General features: G+C 43.0%; 2 protein-coding genes and 1 long non-coding RNA gene across 5 annotated transcripts; 1 reads left to right on the top strand and 2 right to left on the bottom strand.

The window, feature by feature from the left end:
* Positions 1–180: 180 nt before the first annotated feature.
* LOC133478559 (aquaporin-9-like) lies at positions 181–6921 on the bottom strand. Its single transcript, XM_061774740.1, has 6 exons — positions 6749–6921; positions 6111–6237; positions 4571–4708; positions 3558–3676; positions 2195–2412; positions 181–1350 (listed from the first exon to the last, which is right to left on the bottom strand). The coding sequence occupies exons 1-6, from the start codon at positions 6824–6826 to the stop codon at positions 1122–1124; spliced, it is 909 nt and encodes a 302-aa protein (XP_061630724.1). The 5' UTR covers positions 6827–6921; the 3' UTR covers positions 181–1121.
* On the top strand, positions 1645–2329 carry LOC133478560 (uncharacterized). Its single transcript, XR_009788708.1, has 3 exons — positions 1645–1805; positions 1910–1991; positions 2191–2329. It is a non-coding gene; the product is annotated as an uncharacterized LOC133478560 (long non-coding RNA).
* A 164-nt stretch (positions 6922–7085) lies between the features above and the next one.
* Positions 7086–22062, bottom strand: LOC133478556 (cingulin-like protein 1). Of its 3 annotated transcripts, none has more exons than XM_061774734.1 (19): positions 21928–22062; positions 18489–19380; positions 18328–18419; positions 17325–17430; positions 17146–17241; positions 16916–17064; positions 16050–16191; positions 15753–15965; positions 15483–15689; positions 14360–14464; positions 14120–14272; positions 13851–14021; positions 13487–13639; positions 11169–11258; positions 10290–10373; positions 8948–9072; positions 8565–8673; positions 8337–8500; positions 7086–8225 (listed from the first exon to the last, which is right to left on the bottom strand). In XM_061774734.1, exons 2-19 carry the CDS (start codon positions 19350–19352, stop codon positions 8150–8152), a joined length of 3099 nt encoding a protein of 1032 aa, XP_061630718.1. In that variant the 5' UTR covers positions 19353–19380; positions 21928–22062; the 3' UTR covers positions 7086–8149. The 3 variants fall into 3 exon arrangements, with proteins under 3 accessions (XP_061630718.1, XP_061630719.1, XP_061630721.1); XM_061774735.1 differs by lacking the exon at positions 21928–22062 and adding an exon at positions 21839–21921; XM_061774737.1 differs by lacking the exons at positions 7086–8225; positions 8337–8500; positions 8565–8673; positions 8948–9072; positions 10290–10373 and having other exon boundaries at positions 10763–11258.
* Between the last annotated feature and the right edge of the window lie 350 nt (positions 22063–22412).

The following is a 22412-nucleotide window of genomic DNA, read 5'->3' as shown; positions in this document are numbered from 1 at the left end:
ATTTAGTGACTTGAACTTAAAATCGTCATGTCGTGTGCAGTTAACATTACTCTTTAGGGCTGAGATTCTGACCCCGAACCTCAAAATTGTGAAGCAGACGTTCTAACCACTAGTCCCTTGTGCTGCCTTAGGAAACCTACGTTTTGTATCCCACACAAAATAACCAGTGATGACTTAAAATACAGGTAACTAGTTTGTAGAAATTTTAATTTAAACAAAACATTACATTACAAGGAATACATTTGGTTTGCTTAAGAAAACAAAACAAGTAAAACAAAAAAGTAAAAATATTTGGACTACTGCAGAATAACAGGAGCAAATATGAAGGAGATTATCTTGCTTGTAATATCTAATATCCGACAGTACAATATTTACATTTCATCCATTCAGAATGTTCATTAGATTTCCATCAACTCACATTTAAATACTTGAGCTTAGCACAGCTGTTTTATGCATATTTTATTTATTCGCAAGCTACTTGCTTGTGTAGAACTGTTAATTTGTACAATTAGCTGCTGCGTTGCATCAAATTTGAATTGAGTGTTGCGAGTGGGCCAAAAAGGTTGATCATAGGTGTAACTCCAGTCGATTGCGCCATTAACAAAGAGAGCACGCATACTGAAGTGAAAATTCTTCACGAGATCGACCATAACCTGAGTAAATGCGCCCACGTGCACTGAATGTCTCCTCTCGTTTGTTTTTTTTGGCCATGTCAACCAGCCCAGGGCTTTCAGAGTCAGCAGTGCTGCCAAATGTACTTTAAACTATATTAGCAATGAGGGTATTAGATTGCAAGTTTGCTTCACGGGGCCGACAACATTAGCATTTTACTGTCCTCTGATTGGTTGGTCAGAGCAGGCCAAATTTGACGAGCAAAACTGTAAAAAAGACACACATGAATACATTTCAATAATTAGCATCTCTGATGTATTTTCTTTGAATTATGTTTATTAGATGATGTACGTGTTATATTTTTTTAATTTTGTGTATGTGTCTATATATATATATATATAGTATAGAATTGCTTCTATAATTGCGACATGATAGTGGTGGTATTAAAAGGTGGATTAAGCCGGGTAAATTCCCACCGAAGGCCCGAAACGCGTGGCCCGCCACTGTGTTTAACTCATGGTGATCATTTCGTATTTGTCCTTCAGACTGCAGTCCTCGTCATCCTCGTCTTCCTCCTCCTCCTCCTCCTCCTCCTCCTCCTCGCCCTCCTCCTCGCGGGGCTTCTCGGCATGGTCGCGGGGGTGATGAAGCTCGATGAGCAGGTAGTACAGGACGGCGGCGACCACAGCCCCCACCATGGGCCCCGCCACTGGGATCCACCACCAGTAGCCTGCCGTGCTGTATGTAACACACGTTAGGTGAGACTTTGAAAAGTGTAACGGAATCATGTTGGATCAACAACAGCAACAATCAATCACGTCTGTTGAGCGCATGTGACATTATATAATAACCCAACAATGCTTGTTGCCTAATCATTTATTTCAATCAATATGTTTGTTTGTCCACTCACCAACTTGACGTAAAGTAGGCCTCAGGTCGGCAGTAGGGATTTGTCTTTTTTTTTTCATCAGAAAGCCCTGCCGTTCCTTATAATAAGGAGGAGGAGGAGACGAGCAACAGCCCCCCCCCCCCCCCCCCCCCCCCCCCAAAAGAAAAGAGAACGGGTCCATCCAATTCTAATGGCACGTCATGATCTGAGGGGCTTTAGGCTCATCCGTGAGCTGCAGCTCCATGAAGACCGATTGGAGGTGTACACCAGGCTGAGCAAGTTGCTGCTGTGCCTTCTTTCCAAGGTGAACAGTACGGCATTTGTCTTGAGTCGCAGCGCTCAGGACGCCAGGGCACTGACAATGTATTTCCTACCATTCATGTATCTTTGTTCATCTATCTTTGCCAGCGACATCTGGTGACACGCAAAACATTTCAACGCTCTTCCACAAGATGGCAGAAGGTCAAATTAACCAGGCCGGGATTTGACGGTGAGAAAGTAAATAGTCTGAGTAGATCATCCAGTTTTCATTATACATTACATGTGAGACACACTTTTAGGAATATTTTTGTTTGGTGGTGTGCCATGAATTTTTAAAATTTCAATTTAAAATATGTGCCTATTCTTCAAATAGCAACTGATACTGCATTGTGACCTGTAGAGTTAATAATCCCAAATGTGTCCTGCAGTCACCTGAAGACCTCCATCCCCCATCCGGCCACAGCGGTGAACAGTCTAGGTCCGAGGTCCCTGGCAGGATTCAAGGGGTATCCACAGTTCAGGCCCATAGACACCCCGATGGCCATGATGATCAGCCCGATGGCCAGTGGCTCCACACCTTTCGGAGCGCCGATGTTTCCTCCATCCATGATGGCCAGGATGCACAGAACCAGCATGCCCGTGCCCACCACCTGCAGACAATGGAGCTCGTGGCTGCACTTTCTCGCGTGTGTGTGTGTGTGTGTGTGTGTGTGTGTGTCCCCTGTATCGCATTCCACCCTGTTAGTCCGTTGTAGTTTCGCCCTCTAAAGGAAAAAAAACTAGTTGCCATCAATCAACATTCTTGATGGGACGTCACTCTTTTGGACCAACTTAAGACCAGAGTGAGGTGAGTGTAAACTTTCTGTCTGCCTTTTTAAAAAAAAATATTTATTTATGTATTTATTTTTAAGGATCCTACATGTCCTATTCTTTCCCCCCCCCCCCCGACCCTCTTAAGCTAAGTTACGATGAATCTAAACTACTTCCAAAATAATTCAAAATGTTGTTTGACATGTACATTAATAAGGTAAAGGTTTTTAGTGAACAGAATAGCTTGTTCAAATTTGGAGATTTACATAGCAATGGCTAATTTTAGTGGGAAAAAAAATCCACGCTGTTAAATGTACCTAATTAGTTGGTAAGTAGTAAGTTAAGATTTAGACCCCCTTTATTGTTTTTAATGTTATATTTTAACAGTGGTCCTCAGTGCTTCTTCTTACACGTATCTTGGTATTACAATTGAAGCGTGTTACCTAAAATGATAAAACATTGCCTGTACCTTTAAGATGTCTTATGATGGCTAAAGTTCGTCCTCAGGAATCAAATCATAAAAGTATTTCCATGATTTCCTATAGTAAACTCTGATTCTAAATACAAACAAAAGATTTTGTTGGACCTGTAAGGTTGCACTGTACATGTATGTGAACTAGGCAAACTTGCAGCATTGTAACACATTCACTAATCTAGACTCATCTGAGTGGGTCACCCCTTGTGGTTTTCAACATTTTCCAGCACCAACGTGTTATTTTTGGATCAGTGCACCAACTTAACAGACTGGAAATGGTGCCGAGTATAGATCTGACCTTCCGGTGAATACCAGGAAGCAGGTCATTCAACCCCAAAACCAAACAAAGCAAAAGAGGGGGGGAGGGGCGGGGGGCGGGGGGTGTTCTCAGACTAAATGGGGCGATCAATTTCGCATTATCGCCATTTCATAGATGTTGCCGTATTTCGAGCCCCGATGGGATTAAGAGCACAGTAGAAAGGTAATCGGGCCATTGTGAGCTGAGTTCACCTGATCAATGAATCCGCCAAGAACTGACAGGTGTCTCGCTGGGTAGGATGCAAAAATGTGACCGGTGGCGTTGATTCCCGTCACCGACAGAATCCCGCTGGTGAAGTCCATGAAAGCATCTGTGAGGAGTTCATCGAGTTCTCACTCGTCACTGTGGCAAGTCCAAGATGTAACTTTCGAGTGTACATTAGAAAGCAGCATTAGTCACCTCTGAGTGATCATTAGGTGTATCCAATTAGTGACTGCACCTTTAAGAGGCGGGGCCCGTGGGGTGGCGCATGACTGGGAGAATCTGCTTGTGAGTGTTTGGGCGTGAGCTGTGGCTGACAATAGTTTTGTGTCTATGTTTTACTGTTCTCCACCACCATTTTTAATCATGAGAAAAATAGCAATGTATTGTGCGATATAAATAGAAAAACATGATACAACATAAACACAATAAAAGAAGATGTTTAGAAAACTGGTTTTATAATGAAGTCGAAAGTTACAAACACACACCAGTGGATGTGTGCCTGCAAGGGGCGTGGCCTAGCGAGTGACATAAAGAGTGTTGGCAGTTCACCATCCGGCTAGTTCAGTGTGAGTGTCTGCTTCATGCTCCTTTTGAGTGTTTTCATTTTGTATTCTGTCTGTTTGACTGTTTGTCCTTCCAGTACCGTCATTGCTTCTTTTATTTTTCCACGTCAATCAAGCGGCGGCGTATCTGAAGTCGGTTTGTCACTCAAGACTTTGAAAAAACTCGACCAAGTAACGCAAAAAAAAAAAAGTGGTTGTGGGGCACTCGTATACTGTAATAACCCATAAAAAAAGTAACACTTAAAAATCTACAATATGACGGGGGCATGAAGGATGAACCACGATATAGCTGGAGAAAAATGTATATATATTTGGTGACATTTTTGTCTGCTGGAATTCCGTGTCATTTTTCTGATGTAGTATACGTACGTGTCTTGGCTCAATAAATGTCACGAAACACTGAGATCAGGTCACGACCGAAACGCGTGCGCGCTTACCGTAGTATAATCCAAAGACCGCAGCAGCTCCTGCAAATGCGCCGAGAAACTGAGCGATGACGTAGAAAGGAAACTTCCAGATCTCCAGTTTGCCGAGGATCACCATGGCCAGAGACACAGCGGGGTTCACGTGGCCCCCTGGGATGCAGGTCAAAGGCCAGAATGAGTGAGAGCTGCAGCCTGGATCGAGGTGTCGTTAGGCACGTCATTCGGGATTAACTCTTACGCTACTGAAATATTCGCGGCACACTACAGACATTTTTCCACAGCTCATAACGCTCATAAATGATTTTTTTTCCCACTCACATGCACTACTGAAACGCTTTCATACAGGAAACTGAAATGCTCTCATACACACGACTGAATTTCTTTTCACGCGTCTAAATGACTGAAATGAATCTCACACATGAAACTGAAATGCTCTCATGCGCACTACAGAAATGTTTTCTCTTATATACACTACTTAAACGTTCTCCTACACACTACTGATTCTTTTTTTCACTCATACATTACTGAAATGCTCTTATTGACGACTGAAATCGACATAATATACTGAAATACACATTTCTGAAATCCCTTTGTAGAATATACTGAAATATGTGTTTTTGTAGTGTGTATGAGAGCCTTTCAGTAGTGTATATAAGCCAAAAAATATATGTATATCTCAGTAGTGTTTGTGAAAGGTAATCCTGAATGATCTCCCCAACGGTCCCTCATAGGCCGGCATGTTACCCTCTCCATCATTAGGGAGGTTGTCACATTTACGAGGGGCAGCAGAAGGAAAGCAGCCCCCTGCGGGGTGGCAGGAGTTTATTGAGGAAAAGCAGACAGTCAGACACAATAATGGCCATAAACATAAAGCGTTCTGGCTTTGTGCAAGCCATTTGGTCCTGCTGTTCAAACGGCAGGCGGTCACGTTTTGAAGCGAACGTTTGCCACAGACAAACGATCGCGGGCCGGCGATCGATGTTCGCGGGACATTCGGCGCCCCAGGTCATGGACGACCCCGCAAAGGCTGCGCTCGGACTCCACCAAATCAATGGCCAGTGCACACTGAGTGAATCCTGCCAGAAAAAAAAAATGGCACGTTCCTGCTGCATGGGAGCTCAGCAGAGCCACGGAGGTTGCACATGAGAGAGGTTGCACAGAGAGACAGACAACCACTCAGCCTCACTTTTTTTGCAGACCGTGTTAAATATCCTTTTCACTATATACTGTGGGCCGCTAAAGAAAAAGAAGACAGGCCACAAATGGCCCCCGGGCCATAGTTTGGACACCGAGGCTCTAAATTGTCTATAGGTTTGAATGGCTGTTTTAGATCTACATAGACAACAAACGCATGACTAAACACAATGTACCGCAATGGCCATTCTCCAATTGGTGATGATTTGATGACCTACTGTACCCTAAAACGCGTTCAACAACAATCAGGTTCCAATTTATCCATCAACAATTCCTGTGCCGATACGAATAACAACCAGTACACGATCGCATGCGTCTACCGGACATCCTCTTATAACGACTCCTAATCATATTTTACCTGACACGCCACCGGCCACGTAAGCCGCCATCATCAGTCCTACGGAGAAGCCAATGTGCACGGTGAGCGGCTCACCCAAAGTGTTTCGACTGAGGACCGTTTGGGCGACTGAGCCGCAGCCAAATAACTGAAAATATATAGACAAGATATACACGTGCATAGATAAATACACAACATTCTTCAGATTGACTCACTGGCAATTCTAATGTAATGAAGTAGTGTCACACTCTCACTTGGAATCTCATGAGAACCTCAAAAATCTGCTTTTACCAAGATAATAATGCTCTTTTTAGTACTCAGTCAACAATATTTATCAATGTCATCATTTGCAGTAGTATAAAACTGCACTGCATCATACTGAGAGGTGTTTGCAATAGTTTGGTCGGCTTTTCAGCCAAAGGAATGGAACCCCATAGAAAACCTTTCGGTAAGACGCGGTACAGTTCTACACCGTGAAACTACGACTGCAAGAGGATCAAATGAATACCTCTGACAGTGTCAATTAAAACGGATGGTTTCCAAAATGCACGTTGTCTCATGCCCTTCGTAGTGAAAATGTCGAATTGAGTGTCAAGTGAAAGAACAACTCCAGGGAAATCAATCATTGAATACATTACGAATGCAAAAATGTTACTTACAACCAAAACAAAGGTCCCCAGAAATTCTGCCAGGAATTCCTTGAGTATTCCATGTTTGATCGCACAGTGTTTCCTCATGCTTCTCTTGAGATGTTTCCAAGTATCCCTGTGGTGACTGTGATTCAAAGTGTCTAAAGGTCCTGCCGTGTTGACCTCTGTGAAGCGGACGTCATGTCAGATCTCCACCTCTGCCCAAGCGCAGCCATTCAGCGCGCAGGATTGATCCGCTTGTACAACCATCACCAAGTTTCCAGGCACAGTGATTGACGCGTGCGGTTGCTATTTTATCGTGACTGTACAAACGATTTCGGTGATGTGATGTAGAAGGACAACCTCGTGAAGCAAACAAAGTTTGATTTTATTTGTACAATTTCTGGAGGTTTATAAACATCAATACACATTTTGAAAAGCATCACACTACATGGAACCATTAGTCGGGAGATAAGAAAAGGACTTGAACAATGTGGACAAAAGTATTTAGACCGAGCCACAAATTGAACATATTTGTGAGTCCACCGATATCGCGCCTAAGAAAAGGCCTTGCTCACAATCTTTGTTCCCCAAACTGTTTCCACACAATTTGAAGCATCCATAAGATTTATATTACTGTTTACATTCCGTTTGGTATAGCTCTTGTCCTCATTGGGGTCTTCGGGTGAGCTGCAGCCTGGACTGGTTGCTCGCCAATCGAGGGCAAGTCGGAAGCATGGAATTGTCCAAAATGAAAAAAGATGAAGACTTAAGATTCCGGGGGAACTCGCCAAAAACCTCTACTGTGTCTGTGTCATTACTGTAACACAGCTCTAAGGCGGCGGTGATTGTAAACCACAGTGCTCGCAGCACATTAGTGTTCCAGAGAGAGAGCATCAAGAAATTATACAATTTCACTTCATTGGTCTAAAAATTATATTTGTTCATCTATCGATGCCCGTGACGAATCGAGACAGGCAGAAGAATGTAATGCTCTTACGCTAGATGACGGAAGGTAGCTACATAATTCACTTAAGATTGTGAGACAAGATCATCATGATTTCAATATATATACTTTTTGGGACATTTTTGTTTGGAGGTGCACTGTGAGAGTTTTGCAATGTAAAATAGTGATGCGGTAATTGGCGTGAGGGTTATGATGGGGTTTTTTTTGGAAACAATTCTCAGCTGTAGTCGGAGCACACGCTAAGTTTGAGAAGCTCTGCTTTTGAAAATGGACGCATGGTGTATCTCCATACTTTTGTCCACATCGTGTAGCGGCACTGTGGGTTTGTTTGCCACATCAAGTAGTTCAAAATATTGCCACTAGAGGTCAGGCTTAACACAATGCCAGGATAATAGGAGTTGTTAATGGAATTACTGAAACAAGCTCCTCATTAAGTCCAAACGTGATGTGAGTTATTTATCCAATTAATCAGAACCAGTGTCATCCAGGCCATCTCCATCCTCCGCCACTTTAATTACCGGGGGCGATTTCCGTTTGCGCCTGGTCATGCAAAAAAGAAAAAAAAAAAAAAAAGCAACGTCAAAGTTAAGCAGTACTTTGTCATTCATTTCTGTGAAATCCAAACGAGGCAGAAGGTAAGCAAGCATTCACCTCATGTCTTTCCTCATCGTGTCAATTTGGCCATGAAGCTGCTCATTGGCCTCAAGCTGCTCCTCCAGCTCTCTCTGCAGCTTCTTCTTGGCGTGCTCCAGGCGCTCGATCTCCTCCTCGGCTTGGTCCATCTGTCGCTTGGCCGTCTTCAGTCTCTGAGTCAACTGCGCCGTTCGGGACAAGTCACATAAGCGACAGCGTGACCGGTGGCGACGCGGCCTCTCATACCTGGTCCCTGTGCGTCTGCAGGTTGGCGTGCTCCTCGTCCGCATGCATCTTCATCTCCTTCGCCTTGCGCTCCAGCTTGCGGTTGGCTTGCTGCAAGTTGTTGCTGTCCCTGGGAGGAGATGAGCCAAGAGATCAGCTGAAGCTTCCCGTAATTTAACACCCTCCCACTGTGACGCTCCCAGTCTTACAAGCATAGGGAATGTGATACCAGAAGGGGCGACAGGGGGGGTCACCGCAGAACTATTATCCAAAATATGTTCTCAGTATTATCTTCCACTGTGGCATTACGTAACTCTTTACCCTTTTCCGTTCCATTTTCCGCACCGCTTATCCTCACAAGGGTCCCAGTCAATGTTTTTGCTTCACGGTCAGGGAGCCCTTACCTTTCCTCCCCTTGCAATCTCTCTTCAAGTTCCTGGATGCGGCTGTTGAGTTTGGAAATGAGAGAATCCTGGTTGGTCCTCTGCGATCCTTCTAAATGAGACACTCTGCTCTTGAGGTCTTTATTCTGACGCGGGGAATGGAAACAGAGGAATGTCACAAACGAGGCAACGTTAAATGTTCCCGTCATGCTGGCTCACCAGTGCAGGTCAAAGCCAGGTCAATTCACTTCATCAACAAATTCATCAATGAAGAAGTGGTCTATTTCACCCTGAGAAATGTATGCTTCCAGAGCACTTGAGAGGTAGGCCATTGTTTTGTTCCACCTTTAAGGCATGAGTATGTATTAGTTTTGTATGGAGGAACTGTACACAACCCTAACCCTCACAGTTAACCCCATCAAACACTTTTAGGATGACATAGAATAGCGGGCCAGAGCTATTGGGTTGTCCCGCATTTGCAGAATCCTAAATGACGTCTTGCTACTAAATTAGCTGAAGCCCATCCCAGATGACTTGGGGTGAGACGCCAGGTACACCCTGCACTAGTTGCCAGCCATCCGCGAGGCACAAAACAAACAACCCTTAACATTCACGTTCACACCTATGGACAATTTAGAGCTGGGGTGGGCAAAGCACGGCTTAGTTTTTACTCCGGCCCACCGAGTATTGACATCAAGACAATAACAAAAAAGCTATTCTTTATGCTGAGTCCTGTAATATTTTGTCACTGCCGGATGGAATCACATGTCCAAATTAGGTCAATATCATATTTTTCTTCACAAATCGATACTATCAGCCAGTCTCCATGCGGGTCTGTTATTTATTTATTTATTTATTTTTACAAATTATTGATCATTCTAAAGTGTTGAAAATGGCTTGCTCTCTTTGATGATGCAATGTTAATGGCTCATTAAACGTTGACAAATTCAATCAATTATGAAAAGTAATGGTTTTGTCGATGCAAGGATTCTGCCCGAGAGATGTTTTGTTTGTTTTTTTTCCCCCCCGTCTAGCTCATTTAAAAAAAAATGCTTAATAATCCAATAAAATTATTCATAAAATAAACAAATGTATATTTTTAGTAAATAAATGCTTCATTAATAATTGATTACATTTATTGCAAATAATCTTTTATCTTCAACTGAGAAAAGACTGAAATAAAACACAATCACGCAGTGACCCACTGTTGCCCTTTGAGGACCAAAGTTGTATTACAGGATACAACCAACAACATCCCTTAGCCTAGCTTGTTTAGACCAATATGTCAACTTGGATATTTTGAGTATACAGTAATATTCTGTATACTGTATGTATTGTCCTATTAATGATGGGTTCACCCTACCTGTCTTTCCAGGCTCATGTTGTCACACTCCAGGTCCTGTCTGACTGCTCTCTCCTGCATCAACTCGCTCCTCATCTGATCCACCTGACACACATCAACATGTACTGTACACTTCGGCACATTACAATCACATTGCAATGTCATACGACATTGACATAGACGCACGCGCGCACACACAATCTATGTTTCAGATAGATAGCTAGATATATAGATAGATGACATACTGTACATCCCATCAGGGAAATTATAAACACCAACCAATAATAAATATGATGTCAAATGAATATGCGATGAATATCCCTTAGATCGGCCTGATGCCTTTGTGCTATCTCCAGTATTGACAAAAATAAAATTAAAATTTAAACTTTCGGTTTAAATGGACTTCATTAAAAAAAAAAAAAAAAAAAAAAAAAAAAGAGGAAATGCTTTCTTGTCTTACCAGTCTTAGTCTCAGCCGTAATAACATGCAGAGGCCCAGTGAAGGGAAAGTGAATCACCACACACAATACTTTGCTGTTTTGTGTCTTTGCACAGCATCCAAAACAGCGTTTTGTGTCAATTAGTCCGCAGCGCTTTGCTTGCATGAGCAGTGGCCTACTTGAGCAAAAAAGGGTCCCAACGCTGACTGACATGAGGTAATGAGAAACATATGACATGTGACGAGTGGAGCCGTACATCAACGCGACTACAAAGTGAACACGATGAAGCAGAAAACACACTTTTTAGGAGTTGACTGGACATAACATCAGCAGCTGTGGGGAAATCTGAGTATGCAGCCCCCACATCTGTTTGTGGTTAAAACACAACTTAAGATAATAATTCCACAATGGGCAGGTTGACCCTTGACTGAATCTTTACAAAAAAGGTTTTTAAACCTGCCTGCTCTTTGGTTTTGTCTAATCGCTCCATCAGTCGGTCAGCAGTGCTGCGCTCATCGTTCACATCCTCCTCCAGCTGACCGATGCGACCCTACCAAGAAAACAATGACAAAATATTTGAATTTTGTATATACCAGTTACCGAAATTCCAAATACAAAAGCTGTCCGACAACTCAGGGAATGCCCCTGAACTTATACAATTTGGAGTTCAACCAGAACATAACACAAATACAGTGGGTATAAAAAGTCTACACACCCCTGTTGAAATGCTAGGTATTTGTGATGTCAAAAAAATGAGACCAATATAAACCTGTTCAAAACGTTTTCCACCATTAATGTGAGCCATGACCTGTACAGCAAGATGTTAGAGGAGCTGAATGGCTTAATTAGCATTGTGTCATCTCCTCTAGTAGTGGCTTGGGTGAAAATTAGTTTTGGTTTTTTTTTAAACAAAAAAAGTTGTGGATTATAGCTTTAAAAGATCACATGTTCAGTCAATTTAGCTTATGACGGTGACTGTTTTGAAAATACATAATAGAGTCTGACTAAGTATCTCTTTGTGTTTGAAATGAAAGGCTCCACTGTATTACCTCCACCAAGGGAGTTCTGTTTTCATCACTGTTTGTTTGTATGCAAGCAAGCAGACTTTTTTTGGGGGGAAAACCATAGTTTTCCAAGTTAATAATGCCTGGAACTTGATAACATAATTCAGACATAAGCAGATGGTAGGTATATATATGATGGTAATGGTGCACTATTTGAAACGCATCCAAATGAGGAGAATGCTCGACTGGGTGGTTTTATTGTTAACGTGACGCTATTCCATTTTATATTGTGTTGTATGTTGTGTTATAATTGGCGGATGAAGCTTATTATTGTCATTTTGCCTCCATTATTACAGAACAATTGAATTGCTTGTTTGACTTTCTCATACATATATATATCAACCTAACCAACCGACCTACAAGAAATGGCTGCTCACTTAATTATTGCAGCTAAGCTCCAACTAGTTAGAAAAGGTATGAGAGAAGAGATTGCCTCCCCTCAGGGCGTCGGTGATTGTACAAACGTACAATGTCCCAGTGTTTGTGTCCCGCTCGGACAGGTCGGAGAACTTTTCCCAGTAAACACGAGGCTTCCTCGCTTGATGCGCAGTGTCAACACACTGATGTCACTGTGTAATGTTTTGTCATCAGCAAGACAAACAGTGCTGAGCCGTGAGATGCCGCTGCGGCGGCGCCGTTCGGCACCCTCATGGCTCCCAGTGCAAGGGAAAGGCAAAGACAAATAGTGGTGCCAAACACATAAACGCCCCACGGCATGTGATCAAGTGCAATCTAAGTTTGACTCATGTATGTATGAATGAATAGTCACTTCATGGAATCATCAGCATGTAATATAGGAGTTGTAACACAATTTTATTAACCTTTAAAAAGACAATCATGCCACTTTTGTCTTTGTCGGTTCTCAGTCATCCATCTCATGGTAATAACCCCCTAGTCCCCTTATTTCCCACCGGACACATACATTGGGGGAATCCACACATAAAATTTATCACCAAAGAAGCTTTTTGGATTAAATATGAAACACTTTTAACAGCCAAGAAGGGTCCAGTTCTCTTGATTCAACTTCTGGGGAATGCCAGTTGGATTTGACTTGCGGTATTAAATCAAGTATATTGTTTATTATTGTGGTTGTAGAACTGTACTCCATGACATTGAGAGCTGGTTTTAATAGTTTGCTTAATTTATTTCGCTACATGAGATTGAGAAACTGCAACATAAGCATACACTGCCTTAATTTGAGGTGGATTTACAGTGATGCCTTGAAATAGGAGTGACTTGACTTTGGAGTTTTTCGAGATACGAGCCGTCATTTGGCCAATTTTGTGCTTCGACCTGCGAGCTAACATTTGAAATACGAGTGCTGTATGGTGCCAGTGACCTAAACTCAACTCACTTTACAACAAGCAGCAGTTTGGCAGATCGTAAACAATTCTCCCAAAAAGAAGTTTCATTCAACTAATCATAAACAAAGACAATTATACATTGTGTATTTCAAACAACCGCCAAACTTTGCCTTGAAGTCTGCTACCTTTATGCTATAACATGCTGGCCAATGCCATAGACGGACGGACTAACGAATGGAATCTATGTGGCGGTGTCGTAACGCTTCAAGGAGTGGATATTTGAACACAATCACACAATATTTGAATCAAAATCAAGATCCTCTGACTGTGAAGCGGACGTGCTGAATGAACGCCTCGCCGCGCCGCCCGGTTTCACGCGAGTGTGTTCTCGTGTTCCTAAACGCGTTCACCTCGAGGAGTTTGACGTGCCGCTCGCGATCGTCCACCGTGGTGGCGTTCCTCTCCTCCAGCTCCTCCGCTCTTTGCTCCAGCTGCCGGGCCCTAGACTGGGCCTCCTCGTGCTCCCTGTGACACCTCCGCAGATCCTCCTCCAGAGGAAGCAGCTGAGCACAGAATAAACACGCACATAAGGAAAAGAAAGTAAAGGAAAGTTAAAGAACTGATACTTCTGACTACTTTTTATTGTGAATCCAAGTAAAGTGTTCCTTGGTCTCTCATTGTAGCTAAAAATTCCCTTTGGTCGTTTTCATCAGCGGCTTAGCTATTTGAACCCACGTTCTGATGAGTCAGCAAAATGATTTGCAAGGGCCACACCTCATCCTGAAGCTTTTTGGCCGCTAGTCGGGATTTCTCCAGGTCAGCTCCCTTTTCCTGGAGCTGTCTGCGTAGCTCGGCCAACTCCCTCTGACTCCTCTCTTTGGCCTCGTCGACCTGGCTCTGAAGAACATCTGTAGATGCCTCGCAGTCCTCCATGATGCTATTCATCTGAGCAGACAGATTTACAAGGATTGAGGTGAAACTCCCCCATAAGGTTCAGTCAGCCCCGCCCGCGGTGCGAGAGAAAGAGACAGGGAGGCTCATACATTCCTCTGAAGTTGTTCCACTGTCCTGTCCTGCAGCCTTCTCTCATCCTCCAGCTCACTTTTGCTCTTCCACAGCTCTTCTGTTTGTTTCCGCTCTTCCCTGAGCTTCTCCTTCATGTCCCTGTGCTCGTGGTTGAGTTTGGTCAGCTTACTCTAAAACAACCGAGAGTATAACTTTTAAATCCATGTCAAGACACTTTCAAAAAGTGCCTTATTTCTTTTTTCCTTTTTTTTTTTTACTTGCACTTCCTCCAGACGAGCCAGCAGCGAGCGGTTGGACTGACACATTTCCTCTTCATTCCTCCTCACATCCTGCAACGTTTCCTCCAACTGCTGCTTTTCCCTCTTTAGAGCAAACAAACAGCGGGAAAACCAAGACCGCATGACATCATTTCAGTCAGGGCAAATTGTAATGGGTTAAAAAAAAAAGAGAAAAAGTCTCCTGGAGTCAAGAGAACAAAAAGTAAGAACCAACATAAACTCAGAAGTGTCAGAACATCCCATTCCATTAAATGTGATTTCCCGAGTTACTTTTAAATTGTAGCCTAGTGTGAATACAATCCGAATAAACGTTTTTCATTCATTCCTTCACTTTCCAAAGCGCTTATCCTTAAAAAACAAAAAACAAAACAAAACAAAAAAACTAATAAGAGATTTTTACCCCGCATACGCATGTACAACTTTGCAATTCAAATCGGAAAAGATGTAAGTTTGATCATTTTGTGACGAGCAGGACCTTGAAAAGAGGAACTGCATAACTCATATCTTTTTGTATGTTGTGTGACGTCACAAATTGTGATTGCCACGTAGGAAAACAGTGAATACGTCCATGTCCTGGCTGCTCAGTAAAATACGGCTGAAATGAAACTAAGTGCAAAATGTGCTGTGCTTTAATGTGAAGAGACTGACCTCCCAGTTGCACATAGCAGTCTCCCTCTGCACGTTTGTCACGTCATTAAAGTTAAGCGCGTGTATACTAATTGATTGCTTTTACATTTTACTTCTTTATACAGGCAGTTTATAATGTTAAAATGTATGTCCATTCAAATTTTGACACTGGTGGTTATTTCCATTATTTCTTCTCAAAGCAATTGGGAGCTCGACCAGACTGCCACAACGGTTCGTGATTGGCCTTGCGTACAGACAAGCAACTGTTCACGCTTCAATTCACACCTGTGGACAATTTAAAAAGAAAACTTGAGATTGAGCGGGAGATTTGAATCTTGAACTCCTGAACTGTAAGGCAGACCTGCGAACCACCTCCGCACCGTGCTGTCTCGAATGACCTCCGTTCAGGTTGATGTAGTGAAAAATATATACTCATGTAGAGGAAGAGAAATCCTCCTGGGTGGAGGTAACAAACCTCCAACTGCTTGGCTCGCTGCTCCTGCAGTCTCTCCAACGCTTTTGACTCCTGAACGGCTCGACTCAGCTGATCCACCTTGCTGCTCAGCTCCTGCACTTTTCCCTTGAGGTGATCTCTTTGCTGACTCAGCTCCTGGAGCTTCTCCTTGGCTGCACCGCCCTCTTCCAACGCCTCCGCCTGCTCTCGGCCCAGCACGGCGTTGCTCTGAGTTGGAATTATAAGTGAAGATCTTGTGAAGAAGAACAGTAACGAACGGCTTGGATTTACCTCTTTAGTCTTCTCCAAATCCCTCATGAGATGTTCGAGCTCCAATTCGTATTCTTCCTTAAGAGCAGCAATGTATTTATCGTGCATCTCCACTTCATCTTTGATGGCCCCCTTCAAGTCTCTGAGCTCCTTTTCCTGCTGTTGTAGAAGCTCCTCGTGCTCCTCCTTCACCAGCAGGATGTCCTGAAAGTCTGCACGCAGCTGGGCCATATCCTGAGACATGACTCATGGTCATCAACACTTTCAAAACCCCTTCTATGTAACCTGCTGTGGAGAATTGGGAGGTTGAGGTTTTACCTTCAAAAGGACTTCTTTCTCCGCATTTATCAATTCGGCCTTCTTGGATTGGTCCAGTTCATCATGCATCTCAGAGAGCTGCTGCTGGAGGTCTTTCATCTGCACTTTAGAACGCTCCCTGTCCGCAATCATCTGAGTCAACCTGGGAAATATACAATGTACAGTACAATATAGTAATAATCACTCTGTTTCACTGTTAATACTACGAGAGACACTTTGTTGCAACTGTTACACACATGTCGAGAACAAGAGATCAAATAGGACTGGGAATATGAACTCACTGGTCATCATATTAAGTACACATGCACAATCTAATGAGATCCAAAAAGAGAGAAAAACACTCTACGACTGTTAGCATAACAAGGGACCGGGCCAGACCGCGACCAGCAAAAATCTCTAGATGATTGATGGCCGTCATAACTGCATTGAAAACACTTTTTAACCGCCCAAATGCTTGAATAAGCGGGGATAACCTGCAAATATGTGTGGGATTGGTTACCCACCCACAAAAAGAAATAATAAAAAGAAAACAGATTTTAAAAAGTAAAGTAAAAACAAATGTTGGGAAAAAATAAAATGAAATCTGCAAATAGGTGAATCGGCGGGTGCCGAACCACGTGTATGCGGAAGCCCACTAAAATGCTAATATGTGTAATTATGCACTGGTACATTGTTTAATATATGTCAAAAACTATTTAAAAATGATTTATTCCCTTTATACTATGAAAAAAAACTGTTATATATGGTCAAATTCTGTAAGACTAACACCAAAATGTATTTGCATCAAAAAACTGCGTTGTATTGTTCTGTGCTCTACATGTTGGTGTTTAAGTTTAACAAATGAACAAGGGAAGACATTTGCTGACTCGTCTTTGGTAGACTTAAGTTGTGCCTCAATTTCCGCCAGTTTGTTCCTGAGTTTGGAGAGCTCGGCCTGACTCGTGGCCAACTCTTCCTGCAGCTTCTTCTTTTCGGTCCGGGCCTTCTCGCAGGCTTTGGCAAGCGTCTTTTCATTCTGGCGGACAAAGAGACGTGGCTCAAAAGGAAGGTTTTAGTGATTTCGCTGTATCAAGTAAGTCAAAAATGGCATCAAAACCTTCATCTCGGTTTCCAGTTTTTGCTTCAAGTCGCACACTTGTGACTCCAGAGCTTCTTGTTTCTCCAGCAGCTGCTTCGCCTCGACTGTCTGATCCTACAGAAGTGAACATTTCAAATCAAACATGCTAGATTGTCAATAGTTGGTAACAATGGAGAACATTTCTCCCCTCCACTCACTTTCATCTCCTCCTCCACATTCACACCTGTTTTCCACTTCAGTCTGTTGATCCTTTCAAGCAGCAGGCTGACTTTCCTCTTGGTGACCGACAATTCATCAGTCGTCCTGAGGAGCAAGAGATGCTTAATAAACACTTGTCTTTTTGCCTCGATTGTGCAGGGATGAAAACGTTGGCAGGGCTTCTCTCAGCCTGCCACACAGATGTTTATCTGAGCACATAAGTCACAATAGGTGATAGCTCTTCAAGACATTCCGAGTTAAGGAGTCATTTTATCAGTAGAAGCGAGATCACGCTCTGCATTCCTGATGCACTGACTGTGTGTGTGTGTGTGTGTGTGTGTGTGTGAGCAGCTGGGCCAGCAACCCTGTTATCACACTAAACTACACAATGGCGTAAGTTAAAAGAATTGAACTCTTACTCTTTCTGCTATCATCAAACTAATCTATCAAATGTCGTTGTTTTTTTGTTTTTTTTTGCGATAGCGGTTCTATTTTTTAGATATACAGTGAATCAGCACAGGAGAGTTGAGACATATTTAAGCTGGAATGAATATTAGTGTTATCTACTTGCGACATCCTGTCAATGGAAATTGTTTTATGAATGAAACTCGGCTGACGGGAATAAACTGAAAATAAAAATATGATCTATTTTATTAGCAGTGTCTGTCAATACCGCTTATCCTGTCCTTGGTCACAGGGGAGCGGCGCGAGCCAGTACGGTGGGCACATATATATGGAGACAGATGACCATTCACACTGTCATTGAGTGGCAAATGAACCCAGACTGCCTGCACAGACGTCAGGTCCGTAAACTGCGAGTGACTTCTGTTAGTACTGCAGTGAGTGTATAAATTACAATGACAAAATTGAGACACACGAAGCAGTATGTTTGCTCCGCATACTGTAGTTGTATAGTTTGGTGATCCAAATTGGGATTGTTCGGCAGAGGTCGAGGACCGCCTTCAACTAAGGTTCATTCTAGGTGGTTTTGTGGTCACTCACCCTTCCTTGAGGTAGGTGAAGAGCATTAGTTTCGCTGCATCTTCATTCGGGTCGACAGACACCTGCCGTCCTTTCAGAAGATCAGGAGTGACCTGGTTAGAGAGCATAATTAAACAGAACCTTTTCAATGAGAAACCGTGTCCTTGGGGACTTCGCTTTACCTGAGCGTCTCTTTCCTCAGCTCCATCTGCGCAGGCACTATGCGACAATTCCTTAGTTCTGTGAAATACTTTTGCTGTCATGTCTATCCCATGGTGAGCTTTCAGCGGCATGCTGGGTTTGTTCTCTCCTCTCTTGTTGGCCTCTCCGCCCAGCAGTCGAGCCCGGGCCGACCCAGGAGGATAGATCCCGCCTGAGGTCGCGCCGCCGCTGCCCCCCTTCAGAGACGACGCCCTGCTGGATGAGGAGGAAGACGAATCAGACGCTCGGCCGCTGTCCACGCTACGTGACCGCCGCATTTCCTCCGGGTCCAGCCGACTCCTGGGACCGCCCCTTCCCCTACGCGGGCTGCTGTTGAACTGGCTGATCAGCTTCCCTACGGACATGAAGGGCTCAGAGTCTACTGAGTTTGGGGACCTCGCGGGGAGATGTGCAGGTATTTCTGAGGGAGGCGTGTTCTGGTCATCAGAAGGGCCTTCTGCTGGAAGAGGAATCCTGGCTTTGGGTCGGTCCGCTGTTCTTCCAGGAAGGGTTTGGGTCGGGTTGAGATGGTTGAGGTTGTTGCTTCTGGGGTCGTACGGTCTCATGATCTCTGGATGTTTTTGGTAATGAAACTCGAAGGAGGAGCTACCCTCATCCACGGACCTCCTCACCATGCCCGGCTTGTACCCAGTCTGGTGAGTGATGACCGATACGTCTCTGTGGCTTTCTTCACCAGAACTGTTCAGAACTACAAAGGGCTGACCTTTAATCCCTTGAACCTGCACACGAACTCCAAACGAGCTGTCATGGCCGCCTCTTGGGTGGTGAGGATCAACATAACTGTTCTGTAACCTCATTTCCGGGGAGCCTCCTAGTTTTGCCATTGTGGCTCCTGCTGCATTAAGGGGTGAACTAAGAGGGAGGAAAACAGAGAGCCAGATTTACAAAGATCCCATATAGCAGTCACTAAATGGTATATCCACTCTAACAGACTGTGTGATGGTGAGCTTGTTGCATATGAGCTACCAAGATTGCACCGCAATTGGAAAACGGTGTAAAAAATTGGGACGAGTGGAGACCATCAAATGTTTTGCGCTGACGGCGAGCAACATAGCGGAACGGGACTGAACTGTTGCGCAATGTGCAGGGTTTCTGCAACTAGTTTTCATGAGTGACTGACCGTCGGCCACTGGTTTTGCTGCAATTTAAAAATTTGAATCGCAGGTGAACGGCGTCGCAACATTGCAGATGTGACGGTGGTATCGTGTGAACTTTGAAACCAAAAATTACGTTTCTAGCTACGAAGCGAGGCCCAGCCGGCTGTCACCAAGCCCTACCAATAGACAGTAAATATATACACAGTACATTGTGTTTTACAATACTGAAAAAGCAAAGCATGGAGAGCCACTGTCGCCAAAATGTTTAGGTGCATTTGATGGGTCCATTACTGCCAAGCGCCTCTCCAATATCCACTCTCTCGTTCGTTTCTCGCCCGTTTCCTCTTTGTATTCTTATAATATAGCTACATTGACCAGGACAATCTGCTTCTTCCCTGACAATTGCACCATGTTTTTTGTGATTCTATCAAAAAATAATCCAGCATGTATATGTGGCGCCACAAAACGTTGTTTCCTGATAAGAACACTAAGGGCTCTATTTTCATGTAGATAACACTGGTCAACAACAAATTGATTGTCTCAGATTGTGTCACTGATTGAACAACAATTTTCATGTGCTGAATTCAAATGTCACATTTCTTTTGCTCAATCAGCTCAACTTCTGGAACTATCACCACATGTTTTTGTTTATGTACAGGTATTTTCTTTAGAGGTTCAAATAAGCAGAGGTTCATGCCCTGAATTTTGAACATTCGATTTACAGGTACTTACTTCCATCAGTCTACTAATTCAGTTGACAGTAAGCAAAGTTTGTAACATTTGATTAATAAACTGTTAACAACTTGGCATAAAGACCTGACCCGAACAAGAGAAGCAGATGTCATTTTCGGATTTAGTGATGCAAAACTGTTCTAAATCAATTGAGAAAACAGACAACTTACAAAACAACGTTTTTAACCCAGTGTAATATGTCATGTTCATTTTTGTTTCTGGCATCTCAAAAAGGTTTATATGAGCGGAAAAGATCCCCCAGAGTGTTATAACCCTGATGGACGCTGATCCAGCGTGGGAAGGCGTACGCAGATGTTTACACAACATTGGAGCTGTCGTGGAAGTAGAGACGTAGGGCCACCTAAGGATCTCCTCTCTCACACGCAGCTGCACTCGCCACCCAACATGAAGACACAATACATGGACAAGAGCTTGATTTTGCTGTGCAATGCAAACAACTCACTCTGTGTGTTAATGACACTGTCGTATTGTACCAACAACGCTTAGCCAACTGCATGACGACTACGACTGGCTGAGGTCTGAGGGGTGTCGTCACCCACTACATGGTATAAAGGAGCAATATTTATCTCAATAGAGATGGCAACACTGGCGGCATTGTCGTCATTACCATACTCAACTCATAATTTAGAGCCATTTACAGATGCGTTTTGAGTATTGCCATAGGGTTTTTAATATCTTCGTACCAAAATATTAGAAACAGCATTCTGCACCACTGAAATCTATAACCATATTAATTATATACAGTATAGTCAAGTTAATGCCTCTGTGGGTGCATTATCTTGTTAAATCATTTCATCAAGATGAATAATGTAACCATAATATTATACATGTCTTTCAGTATGATGGCGTGCAATCTAAAACCATATTAATAGTACAGTGAAATTAATACCTCTGGCACAGCATTATTATCTTTATTCAATTATATATATTTTTTTATCTCACGAGATTAGTTTATGTGTAAGATACATTTAGTACTAGTAAGCAAGGCACACTTTATAAATGTTTACACATTTTTGAAAGCGATGCCTTCATTTGTAACATTTGAGGCAAAAACGTTTGGGTTGCCATGTTGGGAAAATCCTCTTTAGCATATGAAAACATACTTTCCCCTCAAAGCATACTTTGTGTCGTTATGGATTTTTTATTTTTTTTTAATATCATGGAGGCAAAACAAAAGTTTATTATTATTTTCTACTTCTGTAAAGCAAGTAATTATCAATCAAATCAATCACTGTAATTACTCTTGAGGGGTTTCTTACAGCTTTTATATTAGCATTAGCCAGTTACCGTCTTTCACAGGTAAAATAACACCTCAGCAAATGAGCAAGTAATGCTTCCATATCGTAAGGACACTTAGGACTGGGCAGGGCAGGGTCGCTGTCCACATTAAAACGAGGAGGCTGTCTGTCACAGAAAGCAAAGCAAGAAACGCTTTACCGACCGAGGTTCCGTAAACTCACCACAAACACGCCAGAAAATCGTAGCTATTGCGAGCCGTTGATTCTTCCAAAGGTGAAAGTGTAACATCGTAATAAAGAGGGAAACTTACCCGTTGTGAGTTCGTAAGTGAGTGTGAGTCCAATGAGTTAAGTCCTCCTCTTCCTCCTCCAAACTATCCCGCTGGCCTGCCTCTGCCCAATGAGGCGTTCACTGACGCCTCAGTGTCCGACGTCCAAGAGTCACGTGACAAAGGATGGATTCATGACATTCTTGCTTAAACGTTTTAAATGACAATTTCCATATATAATCCCGAAAGACTATTTTACTGGCGAAAATTAAGTGAATTCTTGTTATTAAGTTAAAACAGATACTCGAGGTCATTTGGTTGTTTGTCTAACCCAGTGCTTCACACACTTTACCAATTAAACATAATTACCACGTTTTGCGCTAAATGAGATAGGAATTAAATAAGTGGCCTATATTCGAGGAAGTCTGTTACGATAACAAATTTATTGGAGAAAAAAGTTGAAATGTTATAACACACGATTCTTTTTTGGGTTGTTTTTTCTTCCAAAAAGATAGCTATAATCTTTA

Source organism: Phyllopteryx taeniolatus, chromosome 5, assembly GCF_024500385.1.
Source record: "Phyllopteryx taeniolatus isolate TA_2022b chromosome 5, UOR_Ptae_1.2, whole genome shotgun sequence".
Classification (NCBI taxonomy): domain Eukaryota; kingdom Metazoa; phylum Chordata; class Actinopteri; order Syngnathiformes; family Syngnathidae; genus Phyllopteryx; species Phyllopteryx taeniolatus.
Note: the sequence above shows the minus strand (reverse complement) of the source record. Positions and strands in the feature narration are given on the sequence as shown.